Source organism: Argiope bruennichi, chromosome 4, assembly GCF_947563725.1.
Source record: "Argiope bruennichi chromosome 4, qqArgBrue1.1, whole genome shotgun sequence".
NCBI lineage: Eukaryota > Metazoa > Arthropoda > Arachnida > Araneae > Araneidae > Argiope > Argiope bruennichi.
The window spans coordinates 66007372-66029396 of record NC_079154.1 but is presented as its reverse complement, the minus strand read 5'-3'; the positions used below and the strand labels follow the sequence as shown (position 1 = coordinate 66029396).

The following is a 22025-nucleotide window of genomic DNA, read 5'->3' as shown; positions in this document are numbered from 1 at the left end:
ATACGATTTAAGAAATTTGTTTTGGGAAAGCGAATTTCTGATAGTATATAATGTAATTTTAATATGTATCTAGAATATTTTTAAATTTTATTTCTATTCAAATAATACATATTTACCATAAATGTGATCTTTTATATCTATGAAACCTTTCTTCGACGCAAATCCGTACTCCTTATCGAAATGTGTAGCTTTAGCACAAAATTCATGCTGCATGTTAGAACGTTTTTGTTTCATTTCTTCCTAAAATCAAACGTAAAGAAGTTTTTACTCGCAATATAGGCATGACTAATGATTGCATATAATATAGCTTTTGGTGTTACCAGATTTTTCTTCAATGACTCTTTTTCTAAATTCAATTCGCGAATTCTTTCTTTAAGTAGTTGATGGCGTATTTGTAAAATTTTCAATAAAACTTGTCTTCTGCAAAGACGTTCTACCTGCAAATTATATGTATGAATAAATGTAGGCAAGAATTATTTAACATTTTTTTTCTTTTTTGTAATTGGCTTTATTTATTATTAATTTTTATTTAGCACTGAATCAGTTTTAACCGTGGAGGTGTTATATATATATATATATATATATATATATATATTCTGCATTTTTATTCCCAACTATTTAAGTTAAAATTGCGGATTTTCTTTTTTCCTGTCTTCATAATGAATCAACTGATTCTAATATGTTAAACGATTAGAATAGGAAAATTATTATTTTTTATTCTTTATTAGAAACTTTTAGTTTGATGATTATTCCACAGCAAAATTGATTTCATTATCATCCATTATATTAATTGAAATATTTTATAAAAATTCGAATAAAATTCTTTGATTTTTCATGGATAATTACGATAATGAAGGTGGAAGTCAATAAAAGTTCTGAGAATCATACAGAGCGATTTCTTATAGCAAAATATTTCGATTTAAATTCCACTGAATCATTACCATCAGCTATCAATGAAAATCAAACTTGGAATCTATTTTTAATGTCTTTTTTTTTTCTATTCTGAATTTAAAGTCAGAAAAGTATAACTAATTGTTTATCTTATAAAAGAATTTTGAATGAGATCGCATTATTCTTATGGAAATGTTAGGAAATTTATTTTTAATGGTGTAAAAAAAAAAAAAAAAAACGAAAATTTTGAAGGAAAAGAATTATTAAATAAATCACAAAATCACTTTTTTAATATTAAATTATAAAAAAAGCCATTTGTTGCTGATGCTGCTGGTAAAAAAAAATGTTAATGTGTTGATCATATTTTCAATTTATTTTATTAATATGGAAGCTAAATAGATAGCTTTTTATTAAAAAAAGTCCATCATTATTTATAAAAGTTTATATTTTATTGCATGTGTTTATCGGGATTGATCATATAATATACAGTTAGAAAGGGCGAAGTTTTAGAGAGCTGCTGGCTATTCAGATCTAATTTTGCCGGGCTCAAATTTTGTTGCTGATTGCTATTGAAAACCTTTAATATTCCATATAATTACCTTTGGCTGATTTACATACTGTGTACTGACTTGACTGATTATAAATAATAAACGTTTCGTAAATGTTAGAAAGGCAAGATATTTTAATAGAAGAAATGATGTTATGCCCATTAGACACTGTAACACCTGCCTGAAATTTGTGCAATCGAGAGTTGTTTGCTGTAAATTTTAAGCAATATTCTGTTGCGTGTTGTATAAATTGTCAAAAATTATGATCTTCTCAACGAACAAGCATTTTTATTCGGAATCGTAAATTTTACCTTCTTGGTAGTTACTTCTTGGAAGTAAGTACACTTTTGATCAGCATCTTTCAGTTGATTTTCACAGGTTTTGATTTGGTTTTTTACTGAAACAGAAATATGCAATAATTTTAAAACGAATTCTTGCTTTTTGTTTGTTTGTTTGTTTCTAAGCATATATCCGGCTTATTTTTCATGTTCACAGTACAGAATTAGTGAAAGTATTTCATATGCTTGTATTATTTCTCTAGATAAATGCCTCTATCTAACCAGAAAATATCCTTCATCGTACAAAATTTATTTAAGAAAATTTAAATCTAAGAATTTTGCAGATCATATTTAAAGTAATTTGGTTCAAGACATAGGCTAATCAGAATAAATTGGATTAATTATATTATTATTTCTGTAATATTGTTGAAAATGAGTTCTTACAGATAATAACGCGTTCAAAAAAAATATACTAAAAAATCCAAATCAAGCATTGAAAGTATTTTCATTTTAGTGATTAACGAAATAAAAAAAATGGCTGAAATGATACAGCATGAATGCAATTATTGGGCGATAACGATTACACTTATGCAATGCTTCTTCCGTATCAGATTCAAAGATAATAATCAGCTAAAATATATTCACAAATTAAAATTACAAAACAAACCATCTTTTTACATTGAGAAAAAAGCTTTCCAAAAAAAAATCATCATAGTCTTTATGACATACATTTAATAAGCAAGTAAAACAGCACTTCAACGGGAAATTTTAAAGCGCAATCTTCTTGTGTGTGATAAATTTATATTTTCCCTTACAAATTTTCAGATAAAGCTTGATGCCGTTTTCTTTTGTCACTTAGAACTACCCTCCATCTCCCGTCTCTTATTATAGCAAATAGATATAATAAAAAGAATATGGCAGAACAGTCATTGTATAACACGCTTACAAATATTTTTATTTGCCAACTGATCATGAATGCGATAGAAAAAAAATGTGAACATTTTAAAAGAAAAAAAAAATGCTTCCTATTCGTCTCAGTAATGTTTCTTTTGAGTTAATGATCTTTAGATAATATTTTCTCTTTCAACCTGATCACGTAATGTATCGGAGCTAAAGTGCGGCATACGCATTTGCAAGTAGAAAACAAGAAAATTTTGAAACGGAACGTTTTATGATTGATTACATATTTATGAGTATATTTACATAATCTTAGTTTGTATGTTTGTTTATGCAAAACTTATATGGATGGCGTTGTGTTTAGGTGTATTAAGAACCATTGCGCATCACCACTGGATGGCCTATAAGTTCTTTAAACTTTTGATGCATGCATAATATTTTATTTCCTCTGTTCAAGACAGATATGTCAGTCAGTGCGAAATTTAGATAATTTACATAACTATACAATTTACATAGTGCCCAATTTAATTATAATTAAATTAACATATTTTTAACTTAATCAATATGCTAAAGATTTATTTTATTTTAATACTTGGAAGTTTATCCATAATTATTAAATTAATGATTTCTTTATTTGCGAATAAAAGATTACATTTATATGTTGGATTATCAGAAAGTCATTACTTCCTAACAAATAACATCAAAATTATAATTGCAAGGATCTCCAATTAGCAGTATAACCTCAAGAGGAATATAACTCAACTAGTTAAATAAATATCCCAAATAATATTAATTATGTAATTACTTATAATTTATAGAATATGTAAAACAAACAAAATATCAACATGTTTGTTGTTCCTTCATTTCCTTAGTCAAGCAGCCCTAGGTTAAGGGCTAAATATACGGTTATATATATGAAATATTTACAGTGGAACTCAGTGTTAGAATTCATTCATACTGTCAGAAACATATGGATATGTAACGAGCTAGATGAATAGGAACTTTTAGATGCACTCGCTTCTTTTAATAATGCTCGAACCCAAACTCAGAATGTTTGGCTCATTTCGAACATTATTATATAAGTATGAAAAAAGTCGAAGGAATTAGAAAGTGACTCAGAAATTTGCTAGGATTAAAACTCCACTCATGATGCATCTTTTGTATTTTGCATACTGAACAAAACAACTTCTCAAGTAAAGCTTTCCTTTATTATTAGCCTTTTTGCTTTTTTTCGATCCGTAGAATTAAAAAAAATTTTGATAAATGTTTGCGTAAGAAAATAGTATTGACATTTCTCCAGAGTTTTGAAAGAAAATGCAAGTAGAATAAGGATGAAAAAAGTTTAAAAGATATACAAGAAAAAAATATATTTTTATCTATATTTTCGCTTCTTTTTTTTCTTTTTTGAAATGAGATAACACTTTAAAATAGATTTTTTTTAGAGGAAGGACGGAGAGCGTAGATATATATGTATATGTAATATATTTTTGGTTTAAGTATAATGTAGGTTTGAAGCAGTGAAGAGACTTGGTATTTTTAATTTCGTTTTATTCTCTTCCGAGTGGCAAGCATGATTATATGCAAGAAAACGCAACGCAGCACAAACACAGAAGTTACAAAAAGGGCCGAACAAATGATCACTAGTCTTATATAACATAGGATTTCTGGCCAGGCGCCAATTCAATTTACGTGATGATCTTTGACAGCTTTTCAAGGGCAAAAGCATCACTTTCATTTGATACGTAGTACTGATGGCGCATTATTTTTACAAAGGGGATTGGATCACGAAATAAGAGAATATTTTAGAATGAAGTTACGATAGGCTAAATTAAGATAAAGTTTTGGAAATTAATTTGGATTAAATTAAGAATTTAAAATATCATTACATATATATATATAGCAAAACGGGGAAGAAATTCGTGTCTATATATCTTTTTTTAAATTTATACATTGTGATGATACAAAATTTATTTAACACAAAATCATATTATAATTTATTATTTATTTTTTTCAATCATTTTTTATAATTTGTTATATACTGGGTAAAAATAGTCCCCCTCTATTAAATTCCACTTACAAATTTTTATTAAATAAGGTGAGTAATTTATGAAAATACTTTGTTTCTGTAAAGGGGAGAAAATGACAAATATTGAATTTTTATACGGACAATTTGGCGAAAAAAGTATCAACGAGTGAGATGTTTATTATATATTCATCAATGCTCTCATAAAGTTTCATTTTCCTATCTACAAAATTTGCAGATAATGTTACTTTTTAAATTTGGAGCGACTAATCACAAATTTTGATGTAAACATTTATTTATGGAACTCAAATTTATTCAGTACAGAAAAATTATCATATGCAAATATTTTTCTAGTAGTACATCATCCAAATTTTAAGACTTGAGAGAAATTCGCTAATGACGCATAATTTTCTCTTTAATTGGCCGTCAGTTGCAATTATGATTTTATATGGAAGGAAACAGAAACTTGAGAAGTTGAACATTTAATATATCCCAGAGAAATATTGGAATGCCGAACAAGTGAATAAAATTCTTTGCTTGAAATTATATGCTTTCTAAAGAAATGACATATTCAATTAAAAAGAGCGTTTGGAAACACTGACGATTTATGCTGAATTTAACTATAATGTTGGTTTAGTTGTTGAAGAATGGAAACGTCGTTTTTTGAATTCCTGTTATCCTCCTAGGAAGTGTGCTTATAGAATCGTCAGCGATAACAAATTACACGATTCTTATTTCCTTGGGGAGGAACGGGGAAGATAAGGTTATGCATATAATTATTGAAAATTGATATTTTAGCTTATTTTTCTAATTATTCTCATGATGGAATACCCTAGTAGCACGCATATATTGTACAATATTGAAAGATATTAAACAATATTGGCCATATTGTATAATATTGTAAAATATTGGACAATATAAAATGATGTCGCAAAATATTCTACAATATTGTGTATAAGTGTTACCCGAGTACGAACAGTTAACTCTGAGCTCAACGTTCCTAAACCAATATTGTAGAAAAAACTTAATAATTAGCATCTATATGACATTCGTAAAATCCATACACTCTCACAACAGTTACATGAACAACTACATGATAGATATCTAGAATTTTACAATTATGTTCTGCTATAGGTCAAACCAAATCCTTCTTTTCTGTGAACCGCTATTGGGACAGACGAATGTGCTTTAATTAAGAACGAAGCCTTAATTTTCAAAACGATCACTTCTGGAATCGTAAAAATCCATTCTGCTTTCAAAAGATTCATTATCAGAGGAAATTTTCTATAAACGTAGGGTTTGGTATCTTTAGAATCTCCTTAGTTGATCTCATTTTTATGGCGGTATACTAAATTGTTGATGTTGTATTCTGTTAGATTTCATTGGCATTATGTCAGAACTTAAAAATGAATTGTCTTTGGCAATACATGCTCGTAGATCTTTATCAACAAATTTTAAAAACCTGTCTTTATGTAACAAGTGATGAACTGGATTGCGTATACACAAGTATTTAAAGAATATAATTATTTTCTTACTACGCCGTTTCAGTCATCTTTGTCTTATATATATTATCCCTGAAAAAAACAGCGAAAGTCTGACTCTAATATAGGTCAGAAGTATGATAAAATGGTATAAGTCAATAAATTTGATTTTTGATCTCTCGAAATTTTGCAGGGAGAAGTATGAAACTTTATATCTTCATAGATGTCTGCAAGAAAAATATTTCAGTTACTGACGATTTTCGCTATGGAGGTCATATACAAATTAAAGTTATGTATCTTTTTATCTTCTAAAAAAGCTCAATTATTTCCATATATTTGGTAATTTTATTTGATGAAACTTGGCAATTGAAAGCGTATATCTAATTGCTAAATTAAGAAATAAATGCCTTTTCTACTTTTTTGGGTTCAATAGTTCATTTATTGAATAAAACTGTTTATCAGCACAAAAACTATAATTTGAGAAGTAGATAAATGTTGCGAATTAATGCACAAAGAGGTACGGTGAAATCTGTTAAAAAATAAAGGCAAAAAATAGCATTCTTGATACACTATTTAACCCATTGTAAATTTATCTAATTTTTAACTAACTCAGAATGTGATAAAATAAAAATAAACTTAATTAAATTATAATTATAATATATATTCCATAAATTAATTTCTCGATTGATATTACGAAAAATATTTTAATGTATATTCTATATATTATTTAAAAGTGCAAAGGAAATATTTTATTTCTTGCAATAGTATACAAAAAGGAATTTTACAGTTAAAAATAATTATAATTGCTAATAATATAATTAGGAATTGATATAAAATTCAATAAAAAAATAACATGCAATTATCTTCACTTGAGAAAATCACTTGTCGGATTAATTCTTTAAAAAAACAAAAACAACTTTCTCATAAGCCTTTTTTTCAACGTTTCAGTTTCATTTTTGTATAAAGTAAGCAAATATATATTTGAATATTTAATCTAATTTTCAGAATGTTCAAAAATAAATGAAAACGATTAAATTAATACTTACAATCTTCCAAATAGTCTTGTTGAGCTTTTGATTCTTCTTCCGACTGGTTAATATTGTTGAATAATTCATCCAAATTATCTGTCATTTTAAAATAAATTAATTAATGTAAAGCAATTTTAATTCATATTAATCCTTAAAGAACATTTGATACTCAGAGAACGAATTCTGTTTTCCTATGATTTGGTATTTATTAATCTTCGTATTTTCATTTTAATTCGTGTTTAGTTTAGAAAGTATTGTAGGATAAATATATGATTAAGTGTGGAAATCTGCTAGCTAATTTTTTTAAATTATCGTTTGCATCATTTTTATTATTTTTTGAATGGCAACTTTTAAAAATAATTTATCTAATGGCCGTAGTATTATTAAGAAAATATTTGATATCAGCATGTTTTTCTTCATGAATGTGAAGTTTCGAATTATTTGTTTGATTAAGATAAACAAGTTATTTATATTTAACTTTTTTTAATATAATACTAGAGGTAATATTGTAATATTCCATGGTCATTTTGCTAAATTTTGTTGGTTTAATATCATAAATTTGTTTGTTTATGAATATGTAATTTTTTCATTTTAATTCGTGTTTAGTTTAGAAACAGAAACTTTTATTAGCATAAGTTTTAAATGTATGTATAATTTCATTAATACAGAATTATCCATTTGCAGAAAATATATTTTTCCTACTATGCGTGCGCTGTATAAAAAAAAATAGCTTAATTTTATGTAATTTTTCTTAAAACACTGTAATTTAAGAATCATGATTTTGCATTAAAAAGAAACAACATGAACAAATATTAATTAGAAATAGCATCTTTTTTTTTTTTTTTTAAATAAGCTGTTTCTTTTTTTACCATTGCTATGGTTTGAATATTCATAGTTACTACTTAGACCACATTTTACTTTTCGGTATTTTTGCTTAGAATTAATGTTATATAACTAAGATATGTTTTGTAGTTTTTAATTATTTTGAGTAATAATTTAGTGGGAAATTGATGTAACTATTAATCAAAAAATTCATAAAAAAACTCCACAAATTACTATAGCTATAATCGGAAATCACATATAAAATAAGTTTCTTTATGAAACAAGATAATTCTATTGCATTTTATATTTTTACTTTTTCAATTTCAAATGTAGCAAATTAAATTAGATCATGATTTTGTTATACGATATTATATTTATATGTCATCTTAACAAAAATTAAATGTCACTAATGAAAAAAAAGAGTTAGCAATTAATTACTTAGGATATCACAATGTAACTGCAATCAAAGTGATGGAAAAGCTGAATTATATGCTATTCCACGTGTTTCTATATTAGTATTCCTTATTTATTTAAATTTCTTATATTTATAAACTTCTAAGAAATATAGACATGATCGGCATATCTGTTAAGTGTAGGGTTGTTATAAAATACCATTCACTGCTTTAAAATATTTGTAATAAAGCTAACGAGAGGGATGAGACGAAATTAGGCAATTTAAACTTTCAAAAACATTAAAAATTGAATTTTTCTTTAAAAATTACGAAAAAAAGTCACATGAAGAGAAAATGTTGATCTTCGTAAATTATAAAACATTAAAATAATATTTAAATTTCCTATTGCATAAGGGAGACTCTAGTCAGAATTCTAGTTGAATATGTGACATGTTATAATCATAAATATTATTAAAAAAATACTCTGAGATTCATACTAATTGACCTTTTTGTCTACTATGGTATATATGACTTATACTTTGAATTGCAGAATTTTTTATATTTAAATCCGTTACTAAATCAAAAGACGAAAATAACTTGAAAGATTTAAATATCTCAAGGGCATTTTATGTTTCTACTTTATGGGATGAAATAATTATAAAACTCCAAAATAAGATGTATCATATTTCTTATAAGATATGTCATGAATAAATTAACTGGGCAGTAGGTTAAATTTGTGATGTATTTATTGGAAATAATCATTTCAAAACTAAATTCGGACTTTTTAGACGCACAAACTATTTTATTTGATCATTCTTACTCTAAATGTAATTGTGTCCTCTTTTGCTCCACAGCTGAGCATGACAGATAAGAGTATTTAAAATAGTCCTCAGTACTTTTTAAAACTTTTGTTAATATTTTCAAATGATGAACTAATACGAATAAAAATGAAGAATGTTTCATAAAAATTTCCAAATTCTATTGTTAGCCATTTTAAACTAGCGAGCAATTGAGAAATATCTTGTCTGGGTGGTAGCTGAGGAACATAATACAGTGCACTTCAAAAGTATGTTCTCCTATCATCCATTCTGTAGCAAATAAAGTTTTACCAAACTAAAATAATCGGTTTCAAGCAATATTGAGTTATCTCAAATTGTTATAAAAATTTATATATTTCTTTTAAAATCATGTATTCTATATTTATTCATTATTTTTTATTATAACCGAATAAATTGCAAAGCTTGGTAAAATGTTATCTATTTATGTATTTCCAGAAGGAAACTCGTCATTGCATATTGTCATAACTTATTTATTATAGGATGAATTAATGCCTTTTGTTTCTACCATAGCTGCTTGGAAAGTCAAATTCTAAATATAATGAAATTTCTTTTGATTCATCAATCGTGAATTCAGAGATACGGAGCATTAATTGCAACGTATGAAGAAACGATGAAAAGAGTAAGTTTTTCTATTTATAGTTATTTGCTTTTTTTAAAATTGTTTAGGCTATTTGCTTTCAGTATTCATAAAAGATGCATTTTAAAATTAAATGTCGATTGAAAAGCACCTAGTAACAACGAAGTATTTACAAAACTATACAAATATAAAAATTAACACCTGCAAAAGTTTGAAATTTCTAACTATCAATCCTTAAAGTATCAACTTTCTCATGGCCCTCTGTGTACGTTACTGTATCAACCAATATGCGAATCTTGCAATTTTGAAATAATTTTTTGTAATTGTAATTATTTTGTAAAATGAATTTTTTTATTATACATTGTACTCATTGTATAAAAGTCCAAATCAACTAAATTATTATATAATAATTTCTTTAAAAAGTCTTGTAAATTGGGTAATAGTAATTTTGCCCTTTTCTTATTTTGTACAATTTTCTTGATTATCTATAACTCACACTTTTGTTGAATAATTCTTAACATTTTCATGCAATTTGTAAAAGTAAGTTTGCAGTATGTTAAAACTCAATGTGGTGTTTGCATGTTTAAATTTAAACCTTTGTCCATCATTTTCTTTTAAAGTAACACATATCATTTACTCAAAGTTTGCGTCAGATAATTTTTTCGGAATATTTGTTGTCAATTTAAAACAAAAACAACTTATTTATTCGTTCTTTCCTATTTTTAAAGAACTAAAATGACAAAATAATAACTGACGATTTTGCAGACAGTTTTGAGTTGAGTCATTTTATTTCTACATTAAATGATCACTAATTTAGAAAAACAAAATATACAACTAAATATATAATTAAAAATCTTTTTTTTTTAGATCAGCTGTCATGATCCACATATTCAGTGCATTGAAAAGCCTTCTTCAATCCAAAAAGTTACACATCGATCATTGGGCATTCCGACTACACTACAGATTTACTGTTCTTTTTTTACTATTGTTTTGTATTATAGTGAGCACTAAGCAATATGCCGGGGAGCCTATAAAGTGCTCTAAAGACACTCGTGAGTACTCTGCTTTAGTTGAAAATTACTGTTTCATCACTTCCACCTACACTGTCAAGACAGCCTTGAATAAAACGGTACGTTTTCTTTTAAGAAGCAAGGCAAGCGCATGTCTATGTATATTTGATTATTTGTAATGCTAAGCATTTTTATTACAAAATAATCAGTGCTAATACACAAAAAATTTAAAATATAAACATTAATATTAATTATATAAAAAATTAATATAATTAATTTTTTCATTCCAACGTAACATACTCATGCAGGTTAACTTTTATTTTTATTTTGTACGAAATATATTGTTTGGAACTGTGCTTAAAATATTATTTAAAAATTTTAAAATGTCGTAAAAATAATTTTTGCATTGTAATATTTTTGAAAGTTTTGTGGAAAAATATCAAAATATATCTTATTTTTTATTACACACACACACACACATATATATTATATCAAAGCAGAGCATTATAACATTGTATAGTAATGAATGAGAACACCATTTCTTTTTAACTTTTTAAAGTTATTTCAGCAGTGGCAGAAAATCTATTTAGAATGGCAAATGCGCTAACATAGAACGACACATTTTTTTAAACTTGAATTCAAATAATGATTATATTAGTTTCTCTCAGGTCTTGGAAGGCGCTCCCCATCCCGGCATATACCCTTCTCAAGATGAGAAAGATCACCGATACCATCGATACTATCAATGGGTTGGATTCATTCTTTTCATTCAAGCTGTATTCTTTTATGCACCACATTGGTTATGGAAGATGTTTGAAGGTGGTAAACTGTCCTCTTTGTTAGAACGAGATACAAGGTACCTACCAAGAGAAGAACAGATAAAATCCAGAGATCTCATCATACAGCATCTTCGATCTAGATGGACAAAGGACAATCTTTTCATTGTCAAATACCTTGCATGCGAAATCTGGTGTTTCTTCAATATCTTTGGGCAGATGGCGTTTTTGAATGGCGTATTCGATAACGAATTCTTTAGTTTTGGATTTGAAGTAATGAGCTATTATCAAAAGAATTCAGCACCTGGAACAGATCCTATGTTGAGGATGTTTCCTAGGATCACTAGTTGTACTTACCGATATTTTGGTGAAGGTGGCAAGATTCGCAGCGAGTCTGTTCTCTGCGTTCTCGCCGTTAATGTGATGAACGAGAAAATATTCCTTTTTCTCTGGTTCTGGTTTATGGCTTTAAGCATCGTTACTTTCTGTGCATTGATCTTCAAAGTGGTGGTTTTCTCTGTTCCTTCGCTGAGGCTATCTTTACTATGTATACGTTTTCCTTGCATTCGAGAAGATGATTTTAAAGTTATTGTTGAGACTGGAAACTTGAGTAACTATCTGTTTATAACTCTCTTAGGACAAAATATGGACGAGTCAAGCTTTTTGGAAGTTATTGAGTATTTTGTCACTATTCAGAGGGGTAAACTGAACTGATCAGGCTTCAATGTATATTTGGATTTTTTTTTCTTCTTCTGATATGTTGTCTTTTGAGTTTTAGTATTAAATTACTAATGAATGATAGATCTACTTTGCATATGAACCTTTTCTTATTGTATATATATAAATATGATTGTAAAGCCTTTTTATAGCAATTTTTTTTTCATAAAATATCATCGATGATTCTTTTTACTATTGTCTTTGATTTTATTAAACTTTTACGTTTATTTACAAACCAATAACCAAGCCAGCAATATGCAAATATATTATGTTTTCATGAGACACTGTGTATATTTATTAAATGAGCACTCAAAAGAAAAAAAAATAAACAGCATAGTTTTCGTTTAAGATACAAACTGTCAAAGATTTTGCATGTTTGAGATAACTGTAAAAATATACAAACATAATTTTATACGGAATGTCAATATATTTTATTGCCAACCTAAGGTTAGAGTGTTAATTTATATTTACTTTTATCAAACTGTAAATAATTGTACTATTAATTTAAAAATGCATATCTTAACTAAATATCTGAATAACAAATTAATTGCTAAAACGTAGAATTTTTAATAGCGCAATTACAATTTTTATATATGTTTTAAAATATCGATTCGTTCTTTTTAAAATATTGTAATTATAAAGATGAAGGCAATGTTTTGTATATTCCGGTGAATTTTTTTTTTCTCAATAGATAGATGCCATGTGCAGTTATATATTGAACCTTAATGCTACAATTGGAATACTTGTAGAAAAAAAAAAACTTTATAGTGTAAATCGCATTTTCTTTGCAAGTCAAAAGTGGAAATCATTCTTTTTTATTTGTTACTTAGTATTCATTATTTTACCAAATGACAATAATTATAGGTTCAAAAATTCCCAATACTTTTTAAATTTCAAGCGTTCATTTGTTTAATTTCAAAGCGGCAAATAGTAACAAAAGATCTATCTCACAAAAATTGTTGATTTCATTCCTAAGATTAATCTCAGTAATGATGAATAACAAGAAGATAAAGAATAACAATGTATCCAAAATTCACCTCATTACCACCTTTAGACTTCCGCATCCTTGGAAAATTCTCACCACACACTAAAAAATTCCTTTAATTTCATCTTCCACGCCTCGCCCTCTGGTAATGAACTTCCTATTTTGGACATCAGATCAATGCTCTCATCACTGACGCACACATTCGGCGTGGGAAGTCTGCATTTGCAAATGCATCTCCTTTTTGTTCGTTTCGAAAGAGGCGAATCCGAAGTAAGGTCGTGACTTGCCCGCGAATCCCATAAAGAACAAACGGGTGGACCCAGCAAAAGCAACAACCGGTCCTCTGCGACAACCACCCTTCTCACCTTGAACCAAAGCATTTAACCATTCTTTTGTTATTGTAAGTGAAACATCACAGGATATTTGTTTCACGAACAAGCTCTAAAAAGTTTTCGGGTCGTGCTTTGAGTACAATAGAAATACTAGAAATTTGGCATTAATTAAAATCTAGAAACATTAAAATATTCCATATAGCTAGAGTGATAATCGAACATTTATCACTCTTTGACTGTTCATTACCATTTGTTACAACAGTGGAGATAAAAATCATCTCTATGGCAGTAAGTTTCTTTTCATTTGGTGGATCCCTAGTAACTGTCCAGCTCGATTACAATAAAGGGATGGGTAGTTCTGCAAGGCACTTTTCTTCGAATAACATGAAAGAACTTTGCTAAATCTAATAAGAATGTACAAGCAAACAGTTTAAAGTAATTTGCAAAAGCTCAGAAGATAATGGGGTTTTTGTATTCATAAGCATAAAGGAATTAAGTAATTTGTGTGTACCAAAACACAGTCTGCTAACAATGGATAGGTAAGATTCAATGGTTCTACGTAGTAATCAAGTTTTTTTTTTCTTGCTTTGTAAATAAACTATGAAGACATCAGTTGGGCTTTTTTTTGGCGGAGGGGGGGGGTTATGTTGCAATAGTTTTTAGAATACAAACGCAATTTTGATCAAATTTTCGTATTATTAAAAAGTAACTCAAAACAAATGTTTGAGCTCTTATGTCAAAGATATGTCTATGTTTGATAATTTCTGCCTAAAATATCTCCAATTCGAAATTTGCAGAGTTCATTTTGCTGCATGGAAGTTGCTATGCAAACTTATGAATTTTTGAATGAAGCGTTTTGTCTGTGACTGTTAGTAATGCGGCAAAAATGACGAATATTTAATAAGACGATAATTATAATAAGTGTCTGAAATGATATGATGAGAAAATAATTTATTTATAAAAATTTCTATAAATAAAGGATAATATTGCTGACACATACTAGTAGAATGACACATACAAATAGAATTTTGTATTTCGCAATTTTTCTCTTTATATATAGTCAATCCTTTCATAATTCTCCAATATCTTAAGATTGGATAACAATTTCTAATACAAAATTTACCATTCCTTGAAGTGTTTGTGAATATATTTATTATTGTGCAATCTATCAAGTGATAATACATATATTCGATACATTTCATGCATATTGTCTGCATATGTTTAATCTCTACTCATGCATTTTTTTACAATTGACAATGATTATATTTTTTTTATAACTGGCTAGAATTAAAAAAATAAACTGCTAAATTTTCCTTAAAATTTTCAAAATAATTTATTTTTGAATGTTTACGTTTAGAAAACATCATCTTATTAGAGAATAATTATTCTGCTTAAATCTCACTTGAAAAAAAAAGGAACAGTTTAATTTTAAATTGACAGCCTTAAGGCATGTAAAAAGTTAAGCTAGATATAGTGATATGTACAGCTAATTAGTAAAATAATACATATTTTACCAGATAGCGTTAGCTACCAAATTAGAAGTTCCATAAAAATCAAAATACAAATAAAAGCAACCTGGTAAAAAGTTGCGAAATTCACGTGCCTTCACCAAACGAAAGGAATTTTTCTTTGTTTTCTTATTAATACATTAATTTAAATCTAAATATAATGCTGGCAAAGAATTATCTGAGTTTTAACTTCGTGCGAAGTAAAAATAAATGTTGATATTGCAGACGATATTGATTTAAGTAGTAACACAAATAATTAGGAAGGAAAAGAATTGTGAAATTGAAAATGAATTCTTCTGCTTACAGAATAATTAGATAAAGATTTCTTGTTACAAATCGTTTATTCGTTGTTTCAGACAAGCACATAGAGAAAAGATCTTTAAACGAACAATACAACCGGGTTTCAGTTATAATTGCGAAATACTGTTACGAAAAGTTCAACAACTTTTATAGTAAAAATTATTAAAGGCTATTCGAACAAGGAAACAGAACTGATTAACAAAAGAAGGCAATTATCAAACGCTGTGAGGATGCATTTCCATATATAATTTGAAAGGAAAAATATGAGCGTAAAATAAACATCTATTTAAATTGTATCATTCATACAGCAAACTCGGAACTAATTATGGATGCATCATCTTTTTAGTATTCTGTTTGAGATTGTGATTTAATGTCCAATTGTTTATAAAAAATATCTTTATTTATGATTAACTAAATCCTTAAATCTAAATTTGTAACAATTTAATAACGTATTTGATGCATACATTTTAGATATTGCATATAAAATTCACACATTATTCAAGGATGGCAAAAAGAATTTAAACCTAATGCTTTTAGAAAAATTCTTATTTCCCTTTTTTTATTTGATGAAAGTGACTGCTTTATGAAAACTGGTAAATAATGATGACAAATGGTTACAATGGTTCCCAATTTTCAGTACAATATTTTATTCTATCTGCAAACTTTAGGCTGATTAATCCAAAGTACATTACACAGCTACACATATTTTCCTGCGATTATGCTCTTGTTGAAAATGAAATATTGCAAAATTGTTTTTTAGCAAGATATTTATTATGTTAAGCAGCTCTTTATTTGCAAAATGAGATAGATTTCTATTTAAATTTTAGGAATCCAACAGTGTTTTAAATTCACTTTCATTTTATTTTCCACAGTTATAGTTACGTGAAATTTATCTTAAACGGTAAATCATCCAGATAAACACTGAAAAAGATATTAGTACTGAATATCTATCTTACATATGCATATAAAATGTAGGAGGAGAGAAATTCGAAGAATTTTATATTAATTAGAAGATGGTTATCCAACCATAATTCGAAAAAAAAAATTCTTTATAACTTAAAATTTACTCGTTATAATAACAGATGAATCAATACAAGTAAAAAGATAAAACTTGACTCATTTTTATATTATATATTAATACTAAAACGAAATTTTCTAGTTCTTCTCGTCGTTATCTCGGTGAAAAAGAATGGTTGAGCAGTCAACAAATATAAAATTAATTGAATCGCTGTCAACTAATTATATATTTTTATGTGAAGGTTTTATATAGAAATGAGGTATATTTTTCTTAAAGAACTTTGCCTCCTATCTGTGTTAACTGTGCAATCCACCCTCCCGGAATTATGAGAAATACGTCTCTAGATCGTGGTTTTTCTATATCGTCAATCTAAAATTAAAGAAAAAACGAAATAAAATTAAAACTTATGACATCGATACTCATCATAAATGAAAATACTGAATTCGTCATTCAGGTTATTATCTCATCAAAAATCGGCTGCAATCTTGATATGAGTAGTCCCAATAAATCAATTCAGCAAAGCAGCAGTTAAATGGATGATTTAAACAAATTTAGTCAAAACTATGCAATGAATTTCTACTAAAATCCTCATGCAACTAAGGAAACGAATCTTAACACTATTTATTCTTAATTTAAAAATTTTGATTTATAATTTTAAAATAAAGTGTAATTTTTTTTAATTTCAAATATATTATATTAAAGTTATATTATATAAATATTATTATATCAAATATATTATATTAAAGTGGGATAAATTTTTAAAAGTAAAGTATCAAACATATGTATTTTAAAAATTTATTATAAAATAAAAAATATGTCTCCTACATAAAGTTTGTTATGATTTTGTTTTATGCATAAAGATAGTAGTTTTACATTTAGTTTTAGTTTAAATGGGTTTTAGTTAGAAAAACCATATAGTGTAGTAAATAATTTTTTTTTCATAAATGCTTTTTATAGGCAATGAATTAAGATTTAAAATGTTATATAAATTTAATTTATGAAAATGAAATCAAATTTTCAGCGCTGTATACAATTTAATTAAAACGGAATGTATTAAAATCGACATAGCTCGGAATTATTTTGATAAAACTGCAAAAATAATCTGACAGCTATTTCAAGTATTCACAAATATGTTTAAACATGTCATATTAAAAAACATAACGGTTGTATGAGTTTATGACGTCTAATTTATCTTATATTATTTGATATTCGACTAAAAATAAATACATTTATAAGAATGAACTATTTGTGTTGAGTCAGAATGATCAAAATTAATATATTGCACAATTTTAGAAAGCCATTTCGAAAAAAAATCTGATTTTTTTTAAATTCTCACCTTGATATCCACTTTATTTTCCTTTTCATCTTTCAGCTGAGAAAAAATAGCTGCCTCAGAAGAGATAACGTTTTAATAATTAAAATTATTCAAGAGCGATTTTAAAAAAGAAACACAGACCTACCATTATATATAAATGCTAACATATCAACGTTGCATAATTGGAAAAAAAAAAAAAACCGTCCTCGCAAAGTAGTAAATATCTTTATTTTTCTTTTTTTAATGAATTATTGCATATCCAAGCACTTGCAAATACTAATTTAACAAACTTTTAAGATTACATACAAAGCCACCGTTTACTGCAGATAGATGAATTTGAAATTGAAAATCAAGATCATTCCAGATTACTTTACTTTGTCAGGAACCTTTCTTTGTACCACTGCTACCCTCCTGACAATAATTTTCCTTGGCGTGAATTGCGATACATATCTAACACATTTGATGTAGAAGCAGAAGCACAGCGTCATCACCATCATCATAGCCAACATGACTATCATCATGATGGCCATCAGAACCATCATCAATGTCGTGAACACCATGCCCACAAACATCGCGATATTCATCACTTGGGACATTGATGCCATCATCAACATGAACATCATCTTTGGAAGCATTGAATATTTCTGTTGAGGACTTCTAACTTCCATAGCGCGATCCTGGAACGAATAGGTAAACGATGAGTGTTACACTAAAAAAGCAGAATAATGATTTTAGTGATATTTTTATAAGTGCATGAAATTAAAGTAATTAATAATTTGATGTAATATGATATATGTTCTTTTCAATTTATGATACGAAAAAGTACTTTAAAACACTGCTCGAACGAGATAAAATAAAAGAATAAAGAGCAAACTTACAGATAGCTTCACTACTCGAACAAGTGGAATAAATTATCTGAAAATATATTATTAAATGATTTATGCTCAAATGCAATAATAACTCATACGAAATTCAAGAGTGTCACATGATTGGATGATGCAATTGGTGAATTACAGATAGAGGATTCTTCCGAGAAAAGGAGGATTACTTTAACTATATATCTTCTACTTTATTTTTCGTTTATGCAACGAACTTTTTATATTTTTTTTAGTTTTGATTTTTATTTTGCATGAATGTATTTACAAGGAAAAAAATACTGCATAAAAATTCTGAATGAATATCGCTTTTTTATATATATTTGAGAAAATAAATCATATCTTTCTGAGAAATTATTCTTTTTATTAGATTATAAAATGTAAATTAAATTTGCAAAACCTGAATTCTTAATAATAATTATTATTATTGCGTTTTTGTGGTTCTCGACCCCAGGGAATTTTCTGGAAGTAGTCTTTATGTGAAATAACTCCTATTCCATTTTTATATACGAAAAATTTCTTATGCTAAGCAAACTTTTTTTAAATTTTAATATTTAAAGTCGGTAATGATAACGATCTAGTACCATTCTGATTCTAAAGTAAGTGGTTAAAAAGCCTTCTAAAATTTATATATGCAAGATCTTCTTTTTGGATAGCAAAAATTTCGTATTCTCAATTTCATTCTTAAAAATATATTCTACTCAAAAGTACAAAAATTGTTTTCAAAAATTGGAGCTGTAAACAATGATCATTTAAAAAGAAATCAAATAATATAAATGAAATGTCTAAATTTAAAAAACAATTATGCTAATTTTTCTAATATACTTGATTTTGAAGGTTTCAGTTTATGAATATAATTTGTGAAAAATTAGAAATAATCCCCAATAATTTTTGAGTGATTGATTTTGAAGTAACGATTCACAGTTTAAGAAGTGTTGATTTAAAAAAAGTTTTTGGAAACAATTTTCTATATTCTTGCTATTTTCAATATTCTTTAGATGAAAAAAGCAAAAAAAAAGGACTTTTTTTATTGATTGTTTTACATTTTAAAAATAAAATTTAGCAAATATACTTTTATTTTCAAAGAGTAAATAGTGATACTAAAAAAAAAACTTCTTTAATTAATACGTTGTTTCAAGTACTAAATATACACATTGTGGAAGTAGAAGAAGATAAGGAATGTAAATAATTCATAGAATTAACTTATTTCTAGAAAGAAAACTCTCGTAACTTTGACGCAAAATTCGAAAATAAATATTTTTGATACGTAAATAAAATGTATAAGAAAAATCGTTTGCTCGAAAAATCGTTTTTAGAGATGTCCGAAAATTGTAAAGAGAAGATATTTAAACAAATAAATATTTAAACAAATAAAATTTTTAAACTTTTATTATTTATTTGAAATTTGCACGAAACAATTACTATTCTAAATAACTATTCGAATTGACTGTACTAGGAGAGTTAAGCATGCTATCATTATGTCGAGTGCAATAGTTCTAATATATTTCAAAATGGTTGATGCATTTTGAAAGAAATTTAATTTTATATGACGATAGATGATATTCTGAATAATAAAATTAATATACAGTGGCTCAAAAAATTGAGAGTACACCTTACTTTTACTTGATAAATGCGACTTTCAATGTAAATAATACATTACCGGGAAGTGCAAACATGTTTTTATTTTTACACATAACAAATGGTTTAATTTAGAGTAAAAATAAAGAAAAATCAACGAAGAACTTCTAAATTGAAAAGTTTCAGAAGCATTTTAAATAAACGTACGCAGAATTGTGCCTCAAAAAATTGAGAATACACCAATGAAATTTTTGCAATATCACGCATAGAAACAAAGTGTCACTATTAAGTTGCATGTCTTTTGACTCTTATAATGGTCTCTAAACGTCATGGTACCGATTCGACCCATTTTTGGTGGTATCTGATGATATTTTACCCCATTCTTCTTGCACCACTTGTTTTAAATGTGTTTTGTTTCTAATTTTTTTTATTTTTGAACCACTTTTTCGAGTATGGCCCAATAATATTCAATATCATTGATGTCGGTATACTGTGGTGGTGTGTGTAACTGCTGTTTACAATGAAAAAGACACCATATTTTGACGTTATGGGCATTCCGTTTGGGGTCGTTGTCCTACTGGAAAATGGTATTTCCATCTAAACCCAAATTTTTAACACTTTTCTTTAGATTGCTGCGACCATATGGTTCATCCAACTTGTTGCAGAAACTTTCCAAATCATAGGCAGAAGTGTAAGTGCTGAAACTGTGCGAAATGTCATTAGACAAGCTGGATATAAAATTCGCATTGTTAGAGAGAAACCTTTCATCAGCTTGCAAATTCAGAAAAAGCATTTTAAATTTGCAAAAACTCATCAATTGAAGACCAATAATCTTTGGAAGAAAGCTATATTTAGCAATGAAAGAAAACTCGATATTTTTGGCAGTGACAGCCATCGTACTGTATAAGGAAAACCTAATATTGCATTGGATCCAAAAAAAATTTACCTCCTACAGTTAAACAGATGGTGAGTCCGTCATGTTTTGAGGTTGCATGGCTTCATCCGAGGTAGGAAATTAATTTTTATAGATGGCATTATAAACGATATGGTTTACTTGGATATACTTAGCAGCAATTTAAAGGAAAGTGCTAAAAATTTGGGTTTAGATGGAAATTTCATTTTGCAGTAGGACAACAACCCCAAACAGAATGCACGTAATGTCAAAATATGATGTTTTTTCATTGTAAAAAACAGTTACACGCGCCACCACAGTACCCCGTCATCAATGCCATTGAATATCTGTGGGCCACACTCGAAGTAGTGGTCCAAAAACACAAAATTAGAAACAAAACCCATTTAAAACAAGTGGTGCCAGAAGAATGGGGTAAAATGTCTTCAGATACCACCAAAAATGGGTCGTATCGGTACCACGACGTTTAGAGGCCATTATAAAAGCCAAAATACTTGCAACTAAAAACTGACACGTTCTTTCTATGCGAGATATTACAAGAATTTCATTGGTGTATTCTCACTTTTTTGAGGCAAAATTCTGAGTATGTTTATTTAAAATGCTTCTGAAACTCTTCAATTTAGAAGTTTTTCGTTGATTTTTCTTTATTTTTACTCTAAATTAAACCATTTGTTATGTGTAAAAATAAAAACATGTTTGAACTTCCCGGTAATGTGTTATTTATATTGAAAGTCGGATTTATCAAATAAAAGTAAGGTGTACTCTCAATTTTTTGAGCTACTGTATATACTTAGTTTTTTTAATGAAATTAGTTTATACTCACATCGTGCACAATGAATAGCACCAATTTCATTTTAAAATCATGCATTTTCTGAATGTGATATTGTATCACAGCGCTTATTATATTATTAAACGACTAGAAAAT

The 22025-nt window shown here is 27.4% G+C and overlaps 1 protein-coding gene across 1 annotated transcript; it reads left to right on the top strand.

Moving 5' to 3' along the window:
• Positions 1–9220: 9220 nt before the first annotated feature.
• Positions 9221–12276, top strand: LOC129966344 (innexin shaking-B-like). Its single transcript, XM_056080765.1, has 3 exons — positions 9221–9233; positions 10778–10905; positions 11455–12276. Exons 1-3 carry the CDS (start codon positions 9221–9223, stop codon positions 12274–12276), a joined length of 963 nt encoding a protein of 320 aa, XP_055936740.1.
• Positions 12277–22025: the final 9749 nt, after the last annotated feature.

Excerpts from the sequence above, each read along its gene's own strand:
- LOC129966344 (XM_056080765.1), top strand. Across the intron at positions 10,906-11,454 it reads AGACAGCCTTGAATAAAACG|GTCTTGGAAGGCGCTCCCCA; the intron begins GTACGTTTTCTT and ends AGTTTCTCTCAG.